At 54.9% G+C, this 19,860-nt stretch overlaps 1 protein-coding gene across 18 annotated transcripts in view; it reads left to right on the top strand.

The window, feature by feature from the left end:
- The first annotated feature begins 2,167 nt into the window (after positions 1-2,167).
- CSNK1E (casein kinase 1 epsilon) overlaps positions 2,168-19,860 on the top strand; it is a 35,992-nt gene continuing 18,299 nt past the window's right edge. For 3 of the 18 annotated variants that reach the window (XM_070599761.1, XM_070599756.1, XM_070599770.1), the window contains exons 1-2: positions 14,621-16,911; positions 17,130-17,217. In XM_070599761.1, the coding sequence (XP_070455862.1) occupies positions 17,142-17,217 (76 nt within the window). In that variant the 5' untranslated portion in view covers positions 14,621-16,911; positions 17,130-17,141. Of the gene's footprint in view, positions 2,997-13,873; positions 14,116-14,207; positions 16,912-17,129; positions 17,218-18,506; positions 18,631-19,860 lie in introns of those variants that run through there. The other 15 variants (XM_070599751.1, XM_070599766.1, XM_070599752.1 and 12 more) reach the window with 12 other exon arrangements.

Raw genomic sequence — 19,860 nt, 5'->3', positions numbered from 1 at the left:
TCAATGGATGCTGAATCCACTGGGTAAAATGTTGATGGAGAACTTTACAACAGAAGATGAGGCTAACGACACCTAAAGCCACTGGGTAACCTCAACATCCCTAAAAGGTGGGACGACCCCACACCCTGTGGCTCCTGCTACGATGTCCTAGGAAGGACACAACATCATCTATGAAACACTCTTGATAAAATAGTTGAATCCAAATCACATCAAGCCTCCAGCTTCAAGACTCCACATATAATTACCAGTTGATAGGAAATATGGGGGATAGTGGAGCATGTTAAAAGACACCACAGGGATGCAGTCAACCAAATCCAGACTAGGAAACTCGGTCTGGAATATTATTCAGCCATTAAAAGGAATGGAGTACTGATATAGGTTACCACATGGTTGAACCTTAAAAGCATTTTACGCTACGTGAAACCAGACACAAAAGGTCACATACTGTATGATTCCATTTATATGAAATATCCAGAATAGGCAAAAGACAAAGTAGATTAATGGTCATTGGGGGCTGGGGGCAAAGAGGGCAGAAATGGGGAGTGACTAATAGTGAGTATGGAGTTTCTTTGTTGGATGATAAAAATGTTAGGGAATTAGATAGATAGTGGCAATGGTTGCAAAACCTTGTGAATCTGTTTAAAGCCATTGAATTGTACATTTCAAAATGGTGGATTTTATGGCATGTGAATTTTATCTCAGTGAAAGACAGAGAGAGAGAGGTTTATAAGAAATATCAACCAGATATAATATATGAGCCTTGTGTGGATCCTGATTCAAACAAACCAGCTATAAAAAGACAATCAAATAAAAAGACAAATTTGGAGACAAATTAGGGAAATTAGAACATAGACTACATATTAAATGATCTAATGAAAGAAAGGGTATTACTTTTGCCAGGTGTAATAATGATATTGTGTGTTTCTTGTTTTTTTAACAAAGTCCTTATCTATTAGAGGTAATTACTGAAGTATTTACAGGTGAAATGATATGATCTCTGGAATTTCCTTTTTAAAAAATACATGTGGGGGGATGGATGAAAGAAGAATGGAAAATGTTGATATTTGTTGAAAATTAGGGATTGGTATATGGGTTCATTAGACTATATTCCCTCTACTTTTTAGCGTAATTTAAAATTTTTATGACAAAAGGTAAAGCAATAAAGGGGTTGACTTTTATTTTCTTCTTTATATTTTATTGACTTCTCCAATTTTCTATAACAAATATATATATTGCTTTTATAATCTGAAAAATATATTAAGTTTATAAAAATAACCAATGAAGTTAGACTAGCTGACCTCTCAACCTTGGAGCTTGGTCTCTGGGAAGCTGTGTCCTCCCAGGGTCCCACCAGTGCCCAGCCAGCCGCAAAGCCTCCTGGTTGGGAGGGAGGGGCTCACCTTGGGGAGGAGGGTGCGCTGAGACCCTGTGGTTCCCTCTTGAAGCTGCAGCCCAAGGATGGACAAACCCTCTCCTTGGTTCCCTGTAGCCCAAAGGTGGTTGGTGGCCCTTTTAGCTTGGTGGCTAATCAGAAGGCTGCTTAAGAGCCCCTCTGGCCTTGAAACGGAGAGGCCTGTGTCTGACCCTTTCTACCCGCGTGACCTCAGGAATCAACCTCTCAGACCTTGGTTTCCTCATCCGTAACAGGAGGAAAACAGTATTTCTCACCTCAGGGCTATTGCAAGGATTATGCGAAAGGGGCTTATCCTAGATTATAGTAAATGCTCAATTAAAGGGAACGTTTTTAAGAAATAAAGGGACTTTATAAAAGTGACATAAACCGATTAGATGAAAAGCAGGAAAACAGAAGGATAAAAAACGAGGCTCATAGTGCCCCCACCCAAAAATAACCACAGTGAACATTTTCTTTCCAGGCTCTTCTTTTCTGTGCATAGAATTGTGTTTTGTTTTTAAATACAACTGCAGTCCTGCTGTCATCACACATTTACGTCCTGCTTTTATTCTCTTAATATTTTAACGTATTTCCTCATATTATAAGCTGTTTGTAAACATAACTTTTAATGGTTGAGTAATATTCCATTGTGGGTTGTGCTGTTCACCCACCCCACCCCCGCAGTGGACGCTTAAGACTAGTTTCGATTTTCACCCTTATGAGGAACTCCGTAATGAGTATGTATTCTGGACAACTTCCTTAAGATAGATTTCCAGAAATGGAACTGCTGGGTCCAAGGGCAAGCACATTTTTTAAGTTCTTGGATGGGTGAAACCTATTTTGGCCCCCTCCGGCAGGATGGCATTTTCAACACAGAACTTTGCCAAATATAAACAATCTCAGATACTGCAAAGACGGAAACAGTTTCCTGACTACAGGTGTTAGATGCCAGGACAACTTTCCTTAACCCTCAAGGGCTGGGATCACACTTCTCAGCCACTCACCACCTCCCCCCCGTTCCTTAGCAGGAAGCGTCGGAGGCAGGGTCTGGAGCAGCACAGGGCGTGGGATAAGAAGAAAACACTAGGGGAATCAAGGCTCCCTCTGTCCCTCTGGAAGTCAGTCTTTACTCCAGGTGATTTGAACCTGGAATCCGAGGCCCGGTTCTGTGTAAACCAGGGGTGGAGGTGGGGAGGTGAGGTAGGGAGTGGGGGGGGGGTCCCAGCTCTTTCTCGGATTCTCACAGGGATCCTGGTTCTGGAAGAGTTAGAATCTCCCCTTTCAGTCCGCCCACCCCCAAGGGCCACCTTGGAGGTTCCCTTAGGCAGGCCCGGCTGATGGCCGGTGGACCGGCTCACGTGGCTCCTGCGCGTCGGGGGAAGTGTCGCACGCACCTCACCCCGCAAGCTTGAGAAGCACGAACCCCCGGGGACCCGGGAAGCCGGGGCGTGGCCTGGAGGCCGGGGCGGGGCTGGATGGCTGACGTCACGACCCCGCCCCCGGCAGGCTTCCTCCTCCCGGCGCGCGGCGTCCTCGCCGAGTCCTCACCTGGAGGGACAGGTGTGCGCATCTCGCATCTCGGAGGCCGACCCGCGAGTGTCAGGTGAGCGTCAGCAGAAGCTCCTACTTGGGGCTGGGAGGAGGGTCCGGGGTGGGGGTCCTCACTCGACGGAGAGCAGACCCTGGTCAAAGAGAAGGAGCTGGGCGTGAGTCTGTGGAGGAACGCGTTGCTCCCCAAACTCCTACCTTGTCTCTTGGTCATAGTCACGTTGTCCTGAAAACAGGCTTTGGAGGGATTTGACGGAGACGACGCTGAAGAGGAAACAGCAGGTTTCCAAATATTTCAACCACAAATTTATTATTTTTTTACATAATATTTTTTCTTCCTTGTAAAATATGCAGTGATTGACTATCTGGCAAAAGGAGACTAGCAGGAAAGAAATCGCCCATGCTACCAAGACACAGACAAAGCCACCGGGGCTGTTTTGGTGTATTTCCTTTCAGTCTTTTTTCTATGCACAATCATTTTAGTATAATTTGATTATACTGTATTTACAATTTTTGTGTCTTGCTTTTCAAAACTCTCTTAACATTGTGTCATAAGCATGTTCTTGTGTTGTTATTAGTCATTCGTGTATATGTCATCATTATTTTTAATGGCTGCATAATGTCACATTTACATATTATTTGAGGGATGGGCCATAGTCAGGTACCATTCAGAACACTTGAAGGAAGGGTTTGAGAGGGAGACGAGGAGGTGTAATAGAAAAAACGTGGGTCTGGGTCAGACAGCCCAAAATCTCTGCCTCCAACAGTGGGACCTTGGGAAAGAGCTCTGCTCTGTCTAAGCATCAGTTCCACATCTGGGAAGTGCATACATAAAGCTACTTCTCCAGAGTGTTGTGACGATTAGGTGAGCCAATTTATGTAGAAAATCCCCCACCTCCCCCACCCCCAGTTCTGGCAGAAAAATGGTCCCTATGTTTGTGAGTTTGAAGCAGGAATCTGGACCAGCCGAAGCTGCTGAGGGACCAGAGCAGAAAAAGAGCTGGGGAGAAGGGGATGGGCTCTTGGGAAAACCCTCAGAATGGAGGTGTCTCTGGGTCCGGGGCAGGTGGGCACGAACCAGCAGGCATGGTCCACATCTGCTCTGTGTGCATCAGGCACAAACAGGGTCCCTGAGGCGGGGTCGTGACCTCCAGACCCCCAGATGGGTTCAGCTCCTTGGGGTGAGCTCCTGGAAGCACTTCTGAGTGAGGGGATTGGAAGAAAAGTAGGAGGGGAGGCCGAGATGGAGCTGAGCAATCAACTCCTTGTACAGATGAGGAAACTGAGGCTCAGAGGACAGGTAATTTGTTCGGCATCCACACAAGGAGCAGTCACAGAGCAGGTTTGGACGCCAGGGCGCCTAACTCCCCCAGGGGTCTCTGCGCCAGAGACTACTTGATGTCAGGGAAGGAGGAGGTCAGGGGCGAGTCATTGGCTGTGCCTGAACCAGGCTAAGGTGTGCCTAGAGACAACAGGGCCTCCGTTTCCTCATCTGTGCAATGAGGATAACTCCCCACCTGCCTACTCGGTACCTGCTGCCAGGCCCATCCATCGACAGGTAGCAGAGCCTCCTTCCAATTTTAGGGGCCTGTTCAATTCCTGGTCGTACACCCCACCCACCCTGACCCCTCATCTTCTTGACTCTCTGGCCATCTTCAGAGGGGGGCCTGGGTAATGGTCAGCTTAACCAGACAGGCCCCTGTGGCCGTGTCTCACTTAGGGTGGGAAATCCACACGCCCCTGAGCCATCCGTTTGTAGACCTGGGAGGATTTGCTCTGTTCTCCTAACTTGGCTTTCGTGCTCCCGCTGGATGAGAAAGGGCTCTGTGCCCTGGCGGCAGCTCCTAAGGGTCCAGAAAATCTCGTAGTGGGGGTCTGCAACTCTCTGGGACTGTCTCTTCCTGCCAGGCCTCTCACTCCAGGACAGGAATAAGGACGTCACACTCCTCTAGCAATTGGGTGTCTGGGGTCTCTGATGTTCCGAAACAGAATTGGGGACGTAACCTTCCAATTCACAGAAAACTGGAGATGGTCCATTGCATAGTCACAATTCTGAGTCATTTAGAATGACAGTCAGCCCCAGGACCCGGAATCAAGTCCCTGCCTTGGGCCTGGGAATTGACATTTTCTGAAACATCCACTCCTCTGCCACTGGTCCATTCAAGAACCTGACAGCTAATACTTATCGAGGGCCTCACTGGCCAGCCTTTGTTCTAAGTGCTTCAGAGCGATACTGGGAAATGGGTCCACTATCATCCCTGTTTTACAGATGGTGAAACTGAGGCACAGACAGGGTAAGTAAGTTGCCCAAGTGGAGCCAGGGTTCAATGCCAAGGGGTCTAACCCCATCGCCCACCCCCGTCACCCCTGCACGGGGCTGCCTCTTTAGCCTAAGATGGCGTCTGATTTGATACATGTCAATTTTCCCAAATACATCTATGTCGTTGTCTTCTGCCCGGGCCATCAGGACTTTCTGGGAGAATGCCCACACTCTGTTGATGTCCCGATCCCTGTCTTAACCCTGGTCACCCTGATTTATAATGACCTCTTCTGGGTTCTGGGTCTCCTAGAGCAGACACACTCCGCCAGGGCAGGGCCCACCACAGGGCCCAGGCCAGGCCCGGCTCTGCTCCCTGTAACTGAATTAATAATAACTGTGTCTCTCATCCAGGTGTCAGGCTCGGGGCCACGGGCTTTATGTCCATTGTCTCTTTTCATCCAGTTGAGTTGGGTGCTTTTGCCACTCCCATTTCTGAGATGAGGAAACTGAGGCTTAGAAGTTTCTGTAAACTCGCCCAGCGACAAGCCCAGAAGTAGCCAATTAAGGATTTGAACCCAGCTTGTTGAAGGAGGGTCTCTATCCCCACTGCCTGTCAAGTGAGAACTCATTGCAGGGGGCCGCAAACGCTAATGCAAACTATGGTTGCATACCCCATCTGTGCAAATATTTTTGAGCATGCATTTTGTATTCAAATGTACATATATTTGTCATAACTTAGGCATATATGTTCCCCTGTGCTACTGGGTGCATTATAAAACATACGTTAAAATGGAATATCTGGAGTTTTGGGGTTTTTTTTTGAGGAAGATTAGCCCTGAGCTAACATCCATGCCCATCTTCCTCTACTTATATGTGGGATGCCTGCCACAGCATGGCTTGACAAGCGGTGCATAGGTCCACACCCAGGATCCGAACCGGCGAACCCCGGGCCACGGGGCAGAACATGTGAACTTAACTGCTGCACCACCGGGCTGGCCCCTAAAATAGAATATCTGGAAGGCTAAGATGAAAAACCAAATAAGAATACCAATTCCAGTTTTTCCTTCCCACCTCCCAGTGGATCACTTAGTGAGCTTCCTGAGGGGCTGGTACCTCCTCTGAAGTCAGCTACGATAGTGGTCACCAGAGTCCCCTGGACGCTTCCGGAGTGGGCTAGCGAACTCATAGTGTCCTGAACGGTAAGGATGTCATTCAGTGGGGCCTCAGATACATGGGCAGGTCCCAGCTGGCGTGCACCAGGGGAGATAAAGGCAGATTAGGGTGCAGTCCCCAAGGCAGAGGGAGGCTCCAGAGTGGGCCTGGAGGGGTCAGTTGGAGTCCTTGGTAAACTTTACCAACAGTAGGTCAGATTCTCTTAAACTCTCAGCCTTGGGTTTTACTTGTAAAACGGCTGGGGTGATCCTCTGCTCATAAGACTCTTGTGGAATTGAACAAGGTCTGATAACGAGTGCCCAGTGTGGGGCCTGGCACGTCATCTGTCCAACAAATACTAGTTTGCTTGTTCTCTCCCTCTTCTTCCCGTCCATGTGGAAAATTCAAACTGTTCTCAGCAAAACCAGTAGAGAAATTCATACTTAGCTGCTTGGGGTTAGAGACTCCACCTGCCTTCAGCCTTCTCCCCCCAGGGAGGGGGAGCCCAGAGGCCATTTGACTGGTCTCCCCGCCGCGGGCCCCTGGCTCAGAATGTCTGAGGTTCCTTCCACGGCATGTCCACTCCGGCTGTTCCTCCTCAGCCTGCGGCCGTCTCTCCACCCTCCAAGTCTAGCCACCTTCAAGCCCCGCCTCCTCCCACCCTCCCCAGGGATGACTCCCACCTTTCTCCGTAGAAGGGGCTTAGGGGGCATCAGGGTTAGAAGGGGGCTGGGGACTTATCTGGACACTGTATTTGTGTAGTGCTTCCCATAAAGTTAAGAAAACCCAGGCGTGCATCTCATAGAACGCCCCAGGTGGCGGGTGAGAGGGGTGGCTTGCCACTCCTTGGCGCCTCCACTGACGCCAGGCCACGTGGATCCGTCCTGTGGCACCAATTGTCCAGCGTGTTCTCTCTGGTGTCGTTAGTCCATCTTTCCTGTGTGTGCACCCAGCCCCCGCAGGTGGGTTGTCAGCTCCTGGGGGGCAGGGTCCAGTGTGGCTCTCTCAGGCCCCGTGAGGAGTTGGCATCAGGAAATGTTTGTGGACAAACATGTGACTCGGCAAGGAGATGATGAATCGCACCAACTCTGCTGAGTTGAGAAGTGTTGTTGTGGGAATGGGGACTATTAGCCGTGGCCATCATCACCATCCCCTGGCCCGGCTGATGAGCGCTTGTGTGTCCTGGGTGTGAGATTCCTTCGGTTCCCAGAGGATGGAAGCAGCAAGGTTTGGAGAGGGTTGCCAGCCATGCAAACAGAGAGGTTGTGCCCAGCAGAGGGGTCAGGTGAGCCCAGAGGGGTAGTGAGGTGACAGGCCAAGTTGAAGGAAGATGACGTGGCCCTTTGGTGAGGCTGGGGTATTTTCAGTGCTTCCTGTGCCTATGGGACATGGGACAGGTGTTCCTAGCTCCTCTGAGAGTGAATTCCCGCCGAGAAGCCCAGCAGCATTAGGAATCCCCAGAGAGGTTTGCCCCAGTGGAGGTGGGAGGGCCGAGAGCCCACCAGAGAAGGGGGGGGATGGGGAGAAGCCACAGATAAGGCCTGTCCCTGAGGGAAGGCTGTGTGGCACTGTCTGGCCCAGGGATGGAAAGTGCCAGGCCCTGCCTCCCCCTCCCCCCACCCCCAACGACCACACACCCATGGCAGAAGTCACGCACTGCACAAGTGTTTATGGGGCACACATTACCAATTGAGCACCCAGAGGAACACCTATAGGAGGGTTTCTTTCTCTCGGAACTTGTGTTCAAGGGCATTAAAAATAAGCAAGTTAATGTTTTCAGCCTGTAGTAAGTGCCATAAAGAAAATAAAGCAGAGCAATCCAGTAGAGAGGGACAGAAGGAGGGGGGCCCACTTAAGATGGTGTGGTCAAGGAAGGCCTCTGTGAGGAGGCGACTTTTGAGTCGTGACTTGAACCATGAGTGGGAGGCAGCCATTTAAAGATCTGAGGGGAGATAATTCTAGGCAGAAGGAACGGCAAGTGCAAAGGCCCTGTGGGGTGATGAAATGAAAGAAGATGGGGGAGCGAGGTTTGACATGGAGTCTGAGAGGAAGGGAGGGGCCAGATCATAGCAGGCCTGGGAAAGAATGTAAATTTCACACTAAGGACAGAGGGGGCCATTGGTGAATTTTCGGTAGTTGAGGGATGTGATCTCACCAGTTAACAGACCGCTATAGCGTCTGAGTGAAAAGCGCACACGGTGAGAGGTGGCTGGGTTCAGAATACAGCTGGGAGGAAGAGCTGATAGGAAATGCACTGTTCTGAATGGGGGGTGGGGGGGTGGGGAGAGAGCCCTTGCCACCGAGCGAGCTGATGTGTGTGAGCTGAGGATCTTTCTCAACAGAGCGCTCCGGATGTAGAGCACACAGAGCCCTTCCCCACCAGGCCAGTTCTTACTCTGCAGATGGGGAGACTGAAGAAAGAGCCTTCGAGGTCACCTTGTCCAGCCCCCCAGAGAGGGGCTGTGAATTCTTCAAGGTCCTGCTGAACTGCAGTGGCTGACCTGGGACTCGAACCCGGGCCTCTGGGCCCCTGGTCCCCCACCCCCACCCCCACCCCCACCTCTCCACTGAAGACAGAGGAGGAGGGAGGCGCCACTGCCGGGAATGACCTGGCCAGGCATGGCGGTGTGGGGGGGTCACCTGGGAGAAATGTCTAAAAGCAGTGGAGTCTGCAGAAGCCAGGGCCATGGTGCCAACTAGAGATGGAGCACTGCTCCAGGAGCAGTCAGGATGGGTGGAACATTGTGGAAGGGCCTGGGGGCCAGGAGCCAAGGCCTCGCTGCGTGAGGAGGATGCACAAGGGCAGCAGTCCCGGGCTGGCATCCCTGAGCAGGACCACTTGGAGCAGAGCCCGTGTGGGCCGCTGACCCTCAGCGGTCTTGGGAGAGACCCAAGTAGCCGCTGAGAAGAGGAGGACCCCAGAGAAACTTCCTGCAGGGGCCTCGTAGAGCCAAGATGATGGGTGAAGACAGAGGGTGGGCAAGGCCAGCGGCTCACCTGGGTCCACCCAGGTTTGCCCACCTGCAACCCACCCCCCACCTCAAAGGGGCTGCTGGTGGCCCCTGCAGGGCAGGTGGAGCGAGGAGAGAAGAAGCTGGAGATGCAGCCTGTGGTGCTAGAAGTCCAAGTCCAGGTTTTACTCCCTGTCTGCTCCTCAGAACAGTAACAGTGTCAACATCTTCCTCTTACTCGGGGCTGCTTCTGGGCCGAGTTGTTTTTGCGCAGGATCATCTGTGTTATCTTCATTTTACAAACGAGGCTCAGAGAATTTAAGGAAGTTTCCTGGGGTCACACAGTTAAAAAGCAGCAGAGTCAGCACTGGAGGCCAGTTTCTTAACCACAGTGTGCTACCGTCTGGGGCCTCCCCTGTGACCGTGAGCAAGGCGGGCCTCAGTCGCCACCTGTGAAATGACGGCGTTGGAATAAATGAGCCCCATGGGCCCTTGCGGCTCTGGGCTGGGGCCCAGAATTGCTTCTCCGGTAGAGGGGCTCGAGGTCCTGAGGGAGGGGGTGGGGAGTTGTCTTGCCACTGCGTTCTCCGCTAGCCTGGGCAAAGGGGTTAAGGGCGCTGGCTCCGCCAGGCCCTCCCTCCACTGAGGGTAGATGTGAGGGTTGAACCAGTCAGGGCAGGTAACATGTCTCGTGGAGGGCCTGGCACACAGTAGGTGCTCAATAAATGTGGCTCTTCACATTTTGTCAGAGACAGTGGAGGCTGTCCCTTCACAGTCGATCCATTCACTCATCTCGCAAATATTTGTTGAATACTTCCTACGTGCCAGATACTATTCTTGTGTGACGCAGTGGTGCCCCCAAATAGCATTAACTCCCTGTCTTCGTGCAGCTTATATTCAGTGGAGGATGCCAACCAAAACAAAATTCAGATACGACCCTGTAGAATATGTGGCATGGTGGTCAGTGCCAGGAAGCAGAGAAGGGGGAGGCAGTGCCCTAGGTGGGCTGCAATCTTACGTCAGGAGGGCTGCAAGGCCTCCCTGTGAAGGCGACTTGGGAGTCAAGACCTGAGGGAAGTAAGGAAATGAGCCTTGTGGATATCAGAGGGAAAAGCATACCAGGCAGTGGGAACAGCCAGGGCTAAGGCCCTGAGGCTGGAGGACAGCCTCAGGGGAAAGCTTGTGTAGGGCGTTTTAAGGCCCCTCCCTGATGTGTAGTAAATCCTTGGTGCCCACAGTCAAGACTCAGGCTGCTGATCCCTTTGGGAGACACTGAAATCTTTCTGCCCATGTTTGGTTTCATGGCAGTATCATCCTCGTGGTCTGGCAGTTCCAGGACTGTCCTTGAGATCCCCAGCCCCATGCTCTAGGGTGCCAAGGAGACAGGTACAAAACGTCGGACTGGAAAGGTGCTGGGGGAACCGCTCCTCCTGACCCGTGCCGAACAGCTAAAACCCAGGGTGGGACATGTGAGCTGGGACTTCACTGACACCTATTGTTCCAGGCCTGATGGCATCTTCTGGGCCAGTGGGTGGGTGGGTAGGTGTGCAAGGAGAATGGCTAGGGGTACTTAAGCTGGCCACACCCTTGGGCTTTAAAGTTGGGAGTTAAGTCCCAGGAGGAATCATTGAGAACCTAGTCTGGAGAGAGAAGTCAGGCCCAGAGGCTGCTAGAACTCAACAAGATTTCTTTCCCTTGGAACTGCCTCCATTCCTGGGTTTTGTCTCATGTCTTTTTCTCCTTAGAGCTGAGCTGCATAGCTCCTTTGAAGGACCCACGGGCTGGTCTTCGAGGGCAGGAGGAAGGAGAACTCACAGCTCCTCAAGGACAGGGTGTGGGGAGCTTTCTTCCAAGGGAGGGAGTGGGTGGGACAGCGGGAGAGACAGCAGGAGAGACCCCATTCCATGGGGGCAGGAATGGGTCTTAAGACTGGTCCGGGTTACTGACCAGGATCTTCAGTGGGGCTCCTGGTGGTGGTTACAAATTTTGGAATGGGGAGGGGGGCGAGTGACAAGATTGGGAGGGGCATGTGGGACATCCTGGTGGTTAACGTGTGCCCTTAGGCAAGCGCTGTTAGGAACCTCGGACTCCCTGTCTATCAACCAAGGGAAAGAAGAGAGTAGGATTAAACGGAGAACCACCTCTCCGAGGGCCAGGGGCTTAGTAGGTGCTGCAGATGCACAGTCCCTTCCTGGGGAGGGAGGGCCCATAACCGGGAACCAGGGCCCAGGTTGGAAGGTTGGGATGTTGAGAATTGTTGAAGAGCAAAAATTCAATGCAGTAAATTTAAAGATCTATGGCTTTATTCAGCGATTCATGAATAGGGCAGCAGCCCCTCCAGGAAACAGACAGGAGCTCGGAGGAGTTGTACAAAATGGAAGATTTTTACAGGCAGACAAGGATGAGACAAAGAGGTTAACAAAGCTAGTATTTCAGGCAAGATCACTTTCCCTTAGGGGAAGGCTGGGGGTCTTCTCAAGCAGATTACCTCACTGCTGGTGTTGACCAGGAAATTCCAGACTGATTGGTTTAAAACTCCACTCCCGGGAGAGGCAATTAGGGGAGGTATTAAGTCTTGGTGGGGCTTAGCCTAAACAACTCCATTTTGGGCTTGTTGTTTCTTTTTAATAGGATGGAGGACACAGGGGTGCATTCCGCCCTGCTCCGTAGTGCCAGGGTCCCTCTGCCTGGGCCCCAGGCCTGGGCCCATTGTCTCACTTGAGGAGAACGTGTGGCCGCAGCAAAGGCTGGCATCCCTGGGACACCGGGAGCAGAGTCTCGGGGTTCAGGGTTGGGATGAAAACAGACGACGAAGGGAAGGGCGCTGGTGGGGAAGTGCGGTGGCCGACTCTAGGACAGGGCCACACTCGGGGACTTCCAGGGGACGAAGGGAGTCCTAAAAATGGGTCAGAGAAGCTGAAGTGAGGCAACAAGTTGGGGCTCTTGGGCTGTGACCAAAGAGGGTAGCTGCTGCTAAGGCCGGCTGAGCGTGGCCAGGGCCCAGCAAGAATTTGGGTCCAGAGTGGCCAGTTCTCCTGGTGCTTCAAGACAAGCTGGGGCTATGTATCCGTACTATGGTATCTTCCCATCTTAAAACATTGGGAATCAATTAACAAAACAAAATTAAAGAACAGCAGAAAAAAAAAACCCCTGCAGGCCAAGCAAAGCCCATCACCTTGGCTGGTGACCCCCCTGCTCCAGCGAAGGCAGCACTGAGGACAGGTCCCCAGTTGACTGCTGCAGACCTCTCCTGGGAGAAGGGTTGTCTTCACTCTCCTGCTCGTGGAAATGGGCTGATGATAGACTCAGCTTCTCTGAGACCATTGGGAGAAAAGAGCCATCTTGCTGCGCTGTGTGATCCTTGGCAAACCCCTTCCCCTCTCTGGGCTGTGAAAGAAGAACCTGGTTTGTGGGGCTCCTGCCAGTTTGGACAGTGTGTGACTAAGTCCCTCAGGCTCGAGGGAAGATGCAGTTATTATGGAAGTGACTCTTCTCAGGAACCATGCTTCCGGGATTGCATGAGTGTACTCCGGCATTTTGTGTCCACAGTCACAGCTGTGTGTGTGAATGGATGTGTGTCATAATTTGGAGCTCTGCATGGCAAAGTGTAAATATCATCTCTTTAATCACTCTGCCCTGGGACCTTGCACTGGCCGCTCTGGAAGCCGGTAGGAAGCCTTCATTACTCCTCCCAGTGACCTGGGGAGCCAGGCGTTCTTCTTCTCCATTTGTAGTTATGGAAACTGAAGCCCAGAGCTGGGAGGTGACTAAACGTGCACCACTCTGGATCCTGACTCAAGTGTTGGTTCCAGGGCAGCGTGTGGGGTCCCTCAGTAAACGAGTGAGAACAGGATTAGGGTTTGAGGGTCTGCTCTGTGCCCACCACAGTTTGAGCTGCTGGAAGACGGATGAGGGAGAAGAAAAGGTCTCTGCCTTTGATTGCTCCACGGCAGGAGAGGGTAGCTGAGCCCAGGCCACCCCTCCCCCCCCCGCCCCCCGGGGCCTTCTGTCAGCGTCCTTCCATCTCTTGCTGTCCTGGGAAACCGGTGACCCCTGAATCAACCTGGCCTGTGTTCTCCGCAGCACTCGGAGAATGCCTGAAGGCGGAGCGAGCCCCCAACTCTCAGCATTCTCGGGTGGCAGTATGGGGCATATCCGCTGGCCTCGGAGGGGGCCGCTGCTTTGGGTTTAGAGGAGAGACAACCCGGCCGCGGGGAGAGGAGGCTTTAGGTCTAGAAAACTCCAGCTTTCTGCGCGCCCTCCTCCTCCGCACCCCACCCAGTTGTGTCCACCTGTGCCCTCGACCGCATCCGGGCATCAGTGCCTGTGTGTGCTCCCCGGCCCCACACTTGAGCCCGCGCTCCCGCGAGGCGCTCCCCGCGGAGCTGGGGAACCGTGTTTGCCGGCTGCGGCCCCCCGGCGGCCCCGGGCGCCGAGGGCGCGGGCCCTTTAAATCCTCCGGGGCGGCGGCGGCGGCGGGCCGGGGATGACATCAGCGGGCGGGCCCGGGGCTCAATGGGAGCCGGCGGGGGCGCGCCGGGCGGGAGCGCGCGAGCCGGCGGCGGGGGCGGGCGGGCAGGAGGGCCCGGAGGAGGGCGGCGGCGGCGGCGGCGGCGAGAGCCCAGAGCCAGCGGCCGGCCGGGCCGAGCGGAGCGGAGCGCGGCGGCGGCAGCGGCGGCGGCGGCGGCTGGGCCGGGAGAGGCTGGCGCGCCGGGCGGCTCCGCGAATCCTCCGGCATCCGCCCCGGCGGGCCGCCCCCGCCCGCGGCAGCCCCCCGAGCAGCGGCCCGGCACCGGCGCCTTCCCGGCGGGGTAAATATTGGGGGTCCGCGGGCCCGCGGAGGGGCGCAAACCCGGGGGGAAACGGGGCTCCCTCCGCCTCTTTGTTTTTGCGCGAGAGGGAGGGGAGGGGCGGGCGGACACACGCGCGGCCGCGCTCGGGGTGGGGGGCAGGCCGGCCCGCCCGCTCGGCCGGCGAGGACAAAGGCGCGGCTGGGGACGAGGAGGAGGAGGAGGGTGACTATCATTTTGCAGGCTCGCCGGGGGGAGGCCCCCGACCGGCCCGCCGCCCCCTCCCCCAGCTGGACCCTTCCAGGCCCAGCCGGCCGCGGCGGCCACCCCGGGCTGTGCTTTGGGGACGCCGAGGGAGGGGGCTCCGGGACTGGGGTGCTGCGGGCACCCGCTACCGTGCATTCGGGCTTCTCGGCCGAACCCCGGGCTTCTGCACGCTTCCCCGGACAATCGGCTGCGCCCCCCCTTCTCTCTTGGCTCGGGACCCCGGGACCTGGGGGTCAGCAAGGCTGGTCCCGCATTGGATGGGGGCGCCGGGGGGCCCGGAGGTGATGGGGTGTGCGGTCACCCAGCCACCGATTCTGTTTTCCTTTGTCGAGAGAAAGAAAGGGGTGGGGGTTATTTACCAGATCGGATTCTCCCATGTCTGCGTGTGGGAATCCGTGTTTTGCAAGTCTCTGTGGAACAGAAAACTATGTTTGTGCTGGGTGTCTGGCGAGAGGGGACTGCCGGGCGCCTCTGCACACCCAAACTCAAAGCGGGGTGAGCCCCCTCCCCAACTTTTCCCCTAGTTCTCTTGCATATTTTCTTCTTGGTGCAGGCGCCCTCGGGGAGAATTTGGGGAGAGGGGAAGGGAATCCAGAGGGTCCAGCTTGCCCCCAATAAATGCCTGTTTGGGGCTGCTCTGCCTTCGTGTCCAGGGTGTCCCTCCGATTTTTATTTTAATGGTCCAGTGACAAGGGCCCTGGCTGGAGGGGGCAGGGAGTGAGAAAGCTGCCCTGCTCTGTGCTGCTTGGTAGTTTGTCTAATTTTTTTAACCAACTGAAACTCCGGAATCTCCATGTCCACCTTTTTTTTTTTTTAACTTCATTTACAGCCCGGCACCCCCCCCCCCCACCATGGAGAAGCAGCACAGAGCTGGAAAGCCTCTCCCAGTCCTGACTCAATCCTTTCTTCTCTCCTCTGGGAGGGGGGCTTTTTGGGGGACACTGCTGGCACAGCCAAGGCTCTGCTAGGGTCCGACCTCCGAGTGTGGGAGAGGCCATGTGGGGTTTGGGTGGCCAGCACAGAGCAGTGGTGCCCACCTGTGGGGTCATTGCTGGCACCCCCTCTTCTCCCCTTCCCTGCCCACAGCCCGGCGGGTGGGGGGGGCTGGGGGTCATGTGCAGTGTATTTATGTAAGACTCCCAGGCGGAGGGCACGGTATTTATATAACCCGGTGTAGGTATTTATGTAATATAGGATGCGGGTATATTTATGTGCCTTTCCTAACCTGCGGCTTTCCCGGCTGCCATGTGTGGTCTCTGAATTGGCATTGGCGGAAAACGGAATGGGGGTGTGTGTGTTTGTGTGTGTGCACACCCGCTGGCCCCCCACCCACCCCCTGTGGAGCTCACAGTGTGTGTCTGCTTTTCTTCCTTCCTTTGGAGTGTACACACAGGAGAGTGTGTGTGTGAGGTGTGTGGCATGTGAGTTCCCTGCAAATGTGGAGTGTGTTCTGCTGGCAGCCATGGTCCCTCAGCTGGGACCTGCCAGGCGTGTGGGCAGAGGCCCTTGGGTGAGAGCCCAGAGTTTGGCCTGCCCGGGTGGAGGCTACTTCCTCGTGGCCATTGGTGAAGGGCTTGGTGGCAGCTACCCCGGAGCTAGATGCTGGGGCTGGATGTCTCTCCTGTGCAGGAGCTACGGGCTCCTTGCCTCTGCCGAGGGGGCGAGCTGCAGCCTGACAGAGTGTGGAATCAGTCTCTGCCCTCCCAGGTGGGTCTGGCTTTTAGGGGTCGCACTTGGCATGTGGAAGCGGCAGAGCCCCTGTGCCTAGCACAGCTGTTTTTCCGTCTTCCTGTTTTGCCTCCTGCCCCTGGCATGAAATAAGTGAGTCCTGTTTGTGAGGGTGGGAGGCAGCCAGGTGGGGCAGCGGGATCCTAGTGTGGGTCCTAGGTAAGGAGACTCTGCCACTGAATTGTGCTGGGGCGTGTGGGGCGGGTGGCATGGCCTCTCTGGGCCTGAGTGCCCTGTCTGCAGAGGGAGGCCCCTCTGGGTAGTTTTCTACACTAGCCCTCTTGTAGACACTCTGAGATCTTAGGGGTCCCCCATCCCTCCCCGTGAGTTGGGGAGGAGACCTCTCTCCTGCAGGGCACATTGCAAACTGGCAAGATCTGGCCTCTGGGAAGACCAGGCCACACTGGGGAGGACTGCCCTCCACTTGTTGGTGCTAGAAGCCTGGAGTGGAGATGCGGCGGGGGGACCCTGGCATTTCTGAGTCCTAAAGGGCCTGTGGAGCCCCTTTGGGGGTCTTCCATTCGTCTCGTCCTATCCCCTGGCGATTGGAACTTGCTGGCGGTTGCCATGGTAGCACCCCCAGGATGATCAGCTCCTGTGTCCCCCCTTTCTGTCACCCCCTTTGTCCTTGATTTTCTTTTCAGGGTCTTGGCCATTGTGACTGGCCTGCCCTTGAGAGGCTCCTGTTGGAGGGTCCCCAAATGAGTGCCCCCCGCCCCCAAGGTGCTGGCTTGGCTGTTTCTTTCCAGGCCTGGTCTCCAGTTCCACCTTCTGCCTGGCCATGCAGGCACCTGTTCTAAGCTTGCCTCAGCTATTCCCTACGTGAGTTGGGGGGTGGGGGGGGGTCACCTGATACCTGGTTGCCCCCAGGCAGTACGAGGTCAAATCCCTTCCTGGACAGTGGGAGGGAGAATGTTGGTCTCCCAAGGTCCTTGTGGCTTTGCCTGGCCTTTGGTGGGGGCAGGCTGGGGTCCAGCAGCCCATGCCCCTTTCCCAGCTCCCTGCTTCTCTGACCTCAGTGTGTCTGCTTCCCTCCGCAGCAAGAGTGAATCATGGAGCTACGTGTGGGGAACAAGTACCGGCTGGGACGGAAGATCGGGAGCGGGTCCTTTGGAGATATCTACCTGGGTGAGTGTTCCTGGTTCCAGCTCAGTGGTTCTGGAACCTGTGGGACAGCTCTGGGGACAAGGAAGAGGAAAGATGCTGAGATTTGGGGCTCTGAAGTTGGAACTTGGTTCTGGAGCTTCGGTGGCATGCTTTGGTCATTTTGTCTCCAGGGCCACTGCAGGTGGCAGGGAAGCAGCAAGTTGCGGGGGAGGCAGGCACAGGGGCTCCTCACACAGTCAGGGCCAGGCGGGGTTCCCACTTGCTGCAGGCTGGCCAGAGGGGAGTATTTTTAGCTCTGCTTTCCAGCAGCAGATGACATGGGTCTCTAACTGGGCGTGGGAAAGCCCAGGCTGAGTTTGTGCCCCTGTGTCTAGCCCCCTGGGAGAAGGATGCTGGTTGACAGAAGAGGCCTGGGCTACTGCTTGATCCCAGCTAGGTCCCCTCCCTGTGGTCCAGTCTACTGGAATTCAGCCCAGGCACATTTTGGAGTGACGCAGGTGGGGAGGGGGGTTCTTAGCTTTTAGGATCTCTCTCCGGATGTGCTTCCTGTTGAAAGTCTGAGTTTGTTCTCATGTTGTCATTTTAAATGCACTGCTTGCATCTTGCCCCTGTCCTCGACCCGGGAGAAAGGGGGCCCTTGCCTTTGAATGCCGCCCTCTCAGCTGCCGGAGGGACAGAGTCAGGAGTCCCGGCCTTCTCGGGCACGTGTTGGTCTGGAGGGGAGACACTGTGTTGGTCTTGAATTGGAGTTGTTTGAGCAAGGTGGCTCGTGCCTGGGGTTTATCCTCATTCCTGTCCCGTGCCCTTGGAAGCACCTCTGCCTCTGTTTCCCTCTTTGGAAAAGGAGAATAAACCAGTTCTGTCCAGGGCAGAGGAAACTGACAAGTCAGTGTGCCATGCTTGTGATTCAGAGCTCGGGGCTTCTCTTACCTGGTGACCTGGGTCCCTGCGCTCCTGGGGCATGGCCTCTGCTTCAGTGAGCCACCCCCTCCCCCATCCGAGGGGACAGGGAGCGGGTGCGCACCACTTGGTGCCGGGCGGGGCCCCGTTTCCCTGTGGTCTCCCCTCATAGCAGCCTCCAGAGATGGAGCCGTACTATTCTCGCTTCACACGTGAAGAAACAGGCAGTGTGGCCATTTGTCCGCCCGAGGTCTCTGTCGAAAACTAGAGAAGGCAGCCTTTAGACCCACAGCCATCCACGTCACTGAGAGAGTGTAGAAGACAGAATGTGGGAGGGTGACCTGTGGCAGACCCAGGTTCCAGACCTGGCCTTGTGCAGCCACTCTGCGCTCAGTGTCCCCGTCTCTCAGGTTTACATGACGATGGTGCCTGGCTGACTGAGGGCTGCCTTGAGGCACCGATGAAATGACGATGGGAGAGCATCACGTCAACTGTACAGTGCCGGGCAGATGTGCACTTCACTGCAGGCACCTGGTAGGTTACCCTCCTGTAAACGCCGTCAGAGCTCAGAGCAGAGGGAAGAAACAGTGCAGGCTGGAGCTGTCTTAAAGGTTTCCTCTGTGGCTCCAAGCTCCTTCAGGGGAGGTGACACCCCAGTGCCCAGCAGGTGGCTTGGCTGCATTGGGTGTTCAGAGAAGGCCTGTCGCATGAACCAGTGAGGAAATGAGGGTTGTAATGTGCAAAGGCCTGTGAAGAGGCCTTCCTTAGGGCAGGATAGAAGAAGGTTGGGGTTTGGGGGCAGGTCCAAGTTCAGGTTCCCAGTGTACTTCTCGTTTGCTCTGTGACCTGGGATAAGTCACTTTCTCTCCCTGAGCTTCAGCATTCCCATCTGTGAAAGGGAATACTTATCTTCTTATTGTCTGAAATTGGAGTGGGTATCAATGACCCTTTTACCATGGAGGCTCTTGGGCTTAGGACTGAAGCCTGGAGCCACTGGCTTGAAGGCAAAGGGCGTGGACAGGCAGCTTTGGGCACAGATGCACACCTGCTCCTAGACAAAACCTAGTCTGGAGCTAACGTCTGCTACCAATCCTCCTCTTTTTGCTGAGGAAGACTGGCCCTGAGCTAACATTGTGCCCATCTCCCTCTACTTTGTACGTGGGACGCCTAACACAGCATGGCCTGCCAAGTGATGCCGGGTCCACACCGGGGAGCCGAACTGGCAAACCCTGGGCCACCGAAGCAGAACGTGTGCACTTAACCACTGCGCCACTGGGCCGGCCCCATAGGGCCTTCTTTTTGCAGAAGGGAAACTGAGGCCCAGAGAAGGGGAGGGGCAGCCCAGGGCCATTCAGAAAGCCAGTGTCTCTGGTCTGTGTGGTGGGACCTCCCTGGAGGCAAGGCTTCTGCTAATCTAGTAGTCATCTAGTTCATTTTAAAAACTAGGTCCAGATTTACTCCTCTTTGTACAGGCTCTGGAGTAAATTCTACAGGGTTTAGGTGCCGGCCTCTCTTTTACCAGCTGTGTGCCCTTGAGCACATGATGACCTCGGCCAGCCTTGGCTTCTCCATCTGTGAAATGGGGTCGTGAGTGTGCAAAACATGTGCACCTTCTGGCCCAGCAGGAGTGCTTATGTGTCCCTGCCACCCGTCGGTCTCGGTTGGGATTTGCTGCTGTCACAGGGTCTGGGTCTTCTCGGGCTTGAGCGGGGGTGGACAGCCAGTTCTCCCTGACTGTCCAGCCTTCGCCGGCTAGATGGGCAT

The sequence above is a fragment of the Equus przewalskii genome, chromosome 29 (assembly GCF_037783145.1).
Source record: "Equus przewalskii isolate Varuska chromosome 29, EquPr2, whole genome shotgun sequence".
Taxonomy (NCBI): Eukaryota; Metazoa; Chordata; class Mammalia; order Perissodactyla; family Equidae; genus Equus; species Equus przewalskii.
Note: the sequence above shows the minus strand (reverse complement) of the source record. Positions and strands in the feature narration are given on the sequence as shown.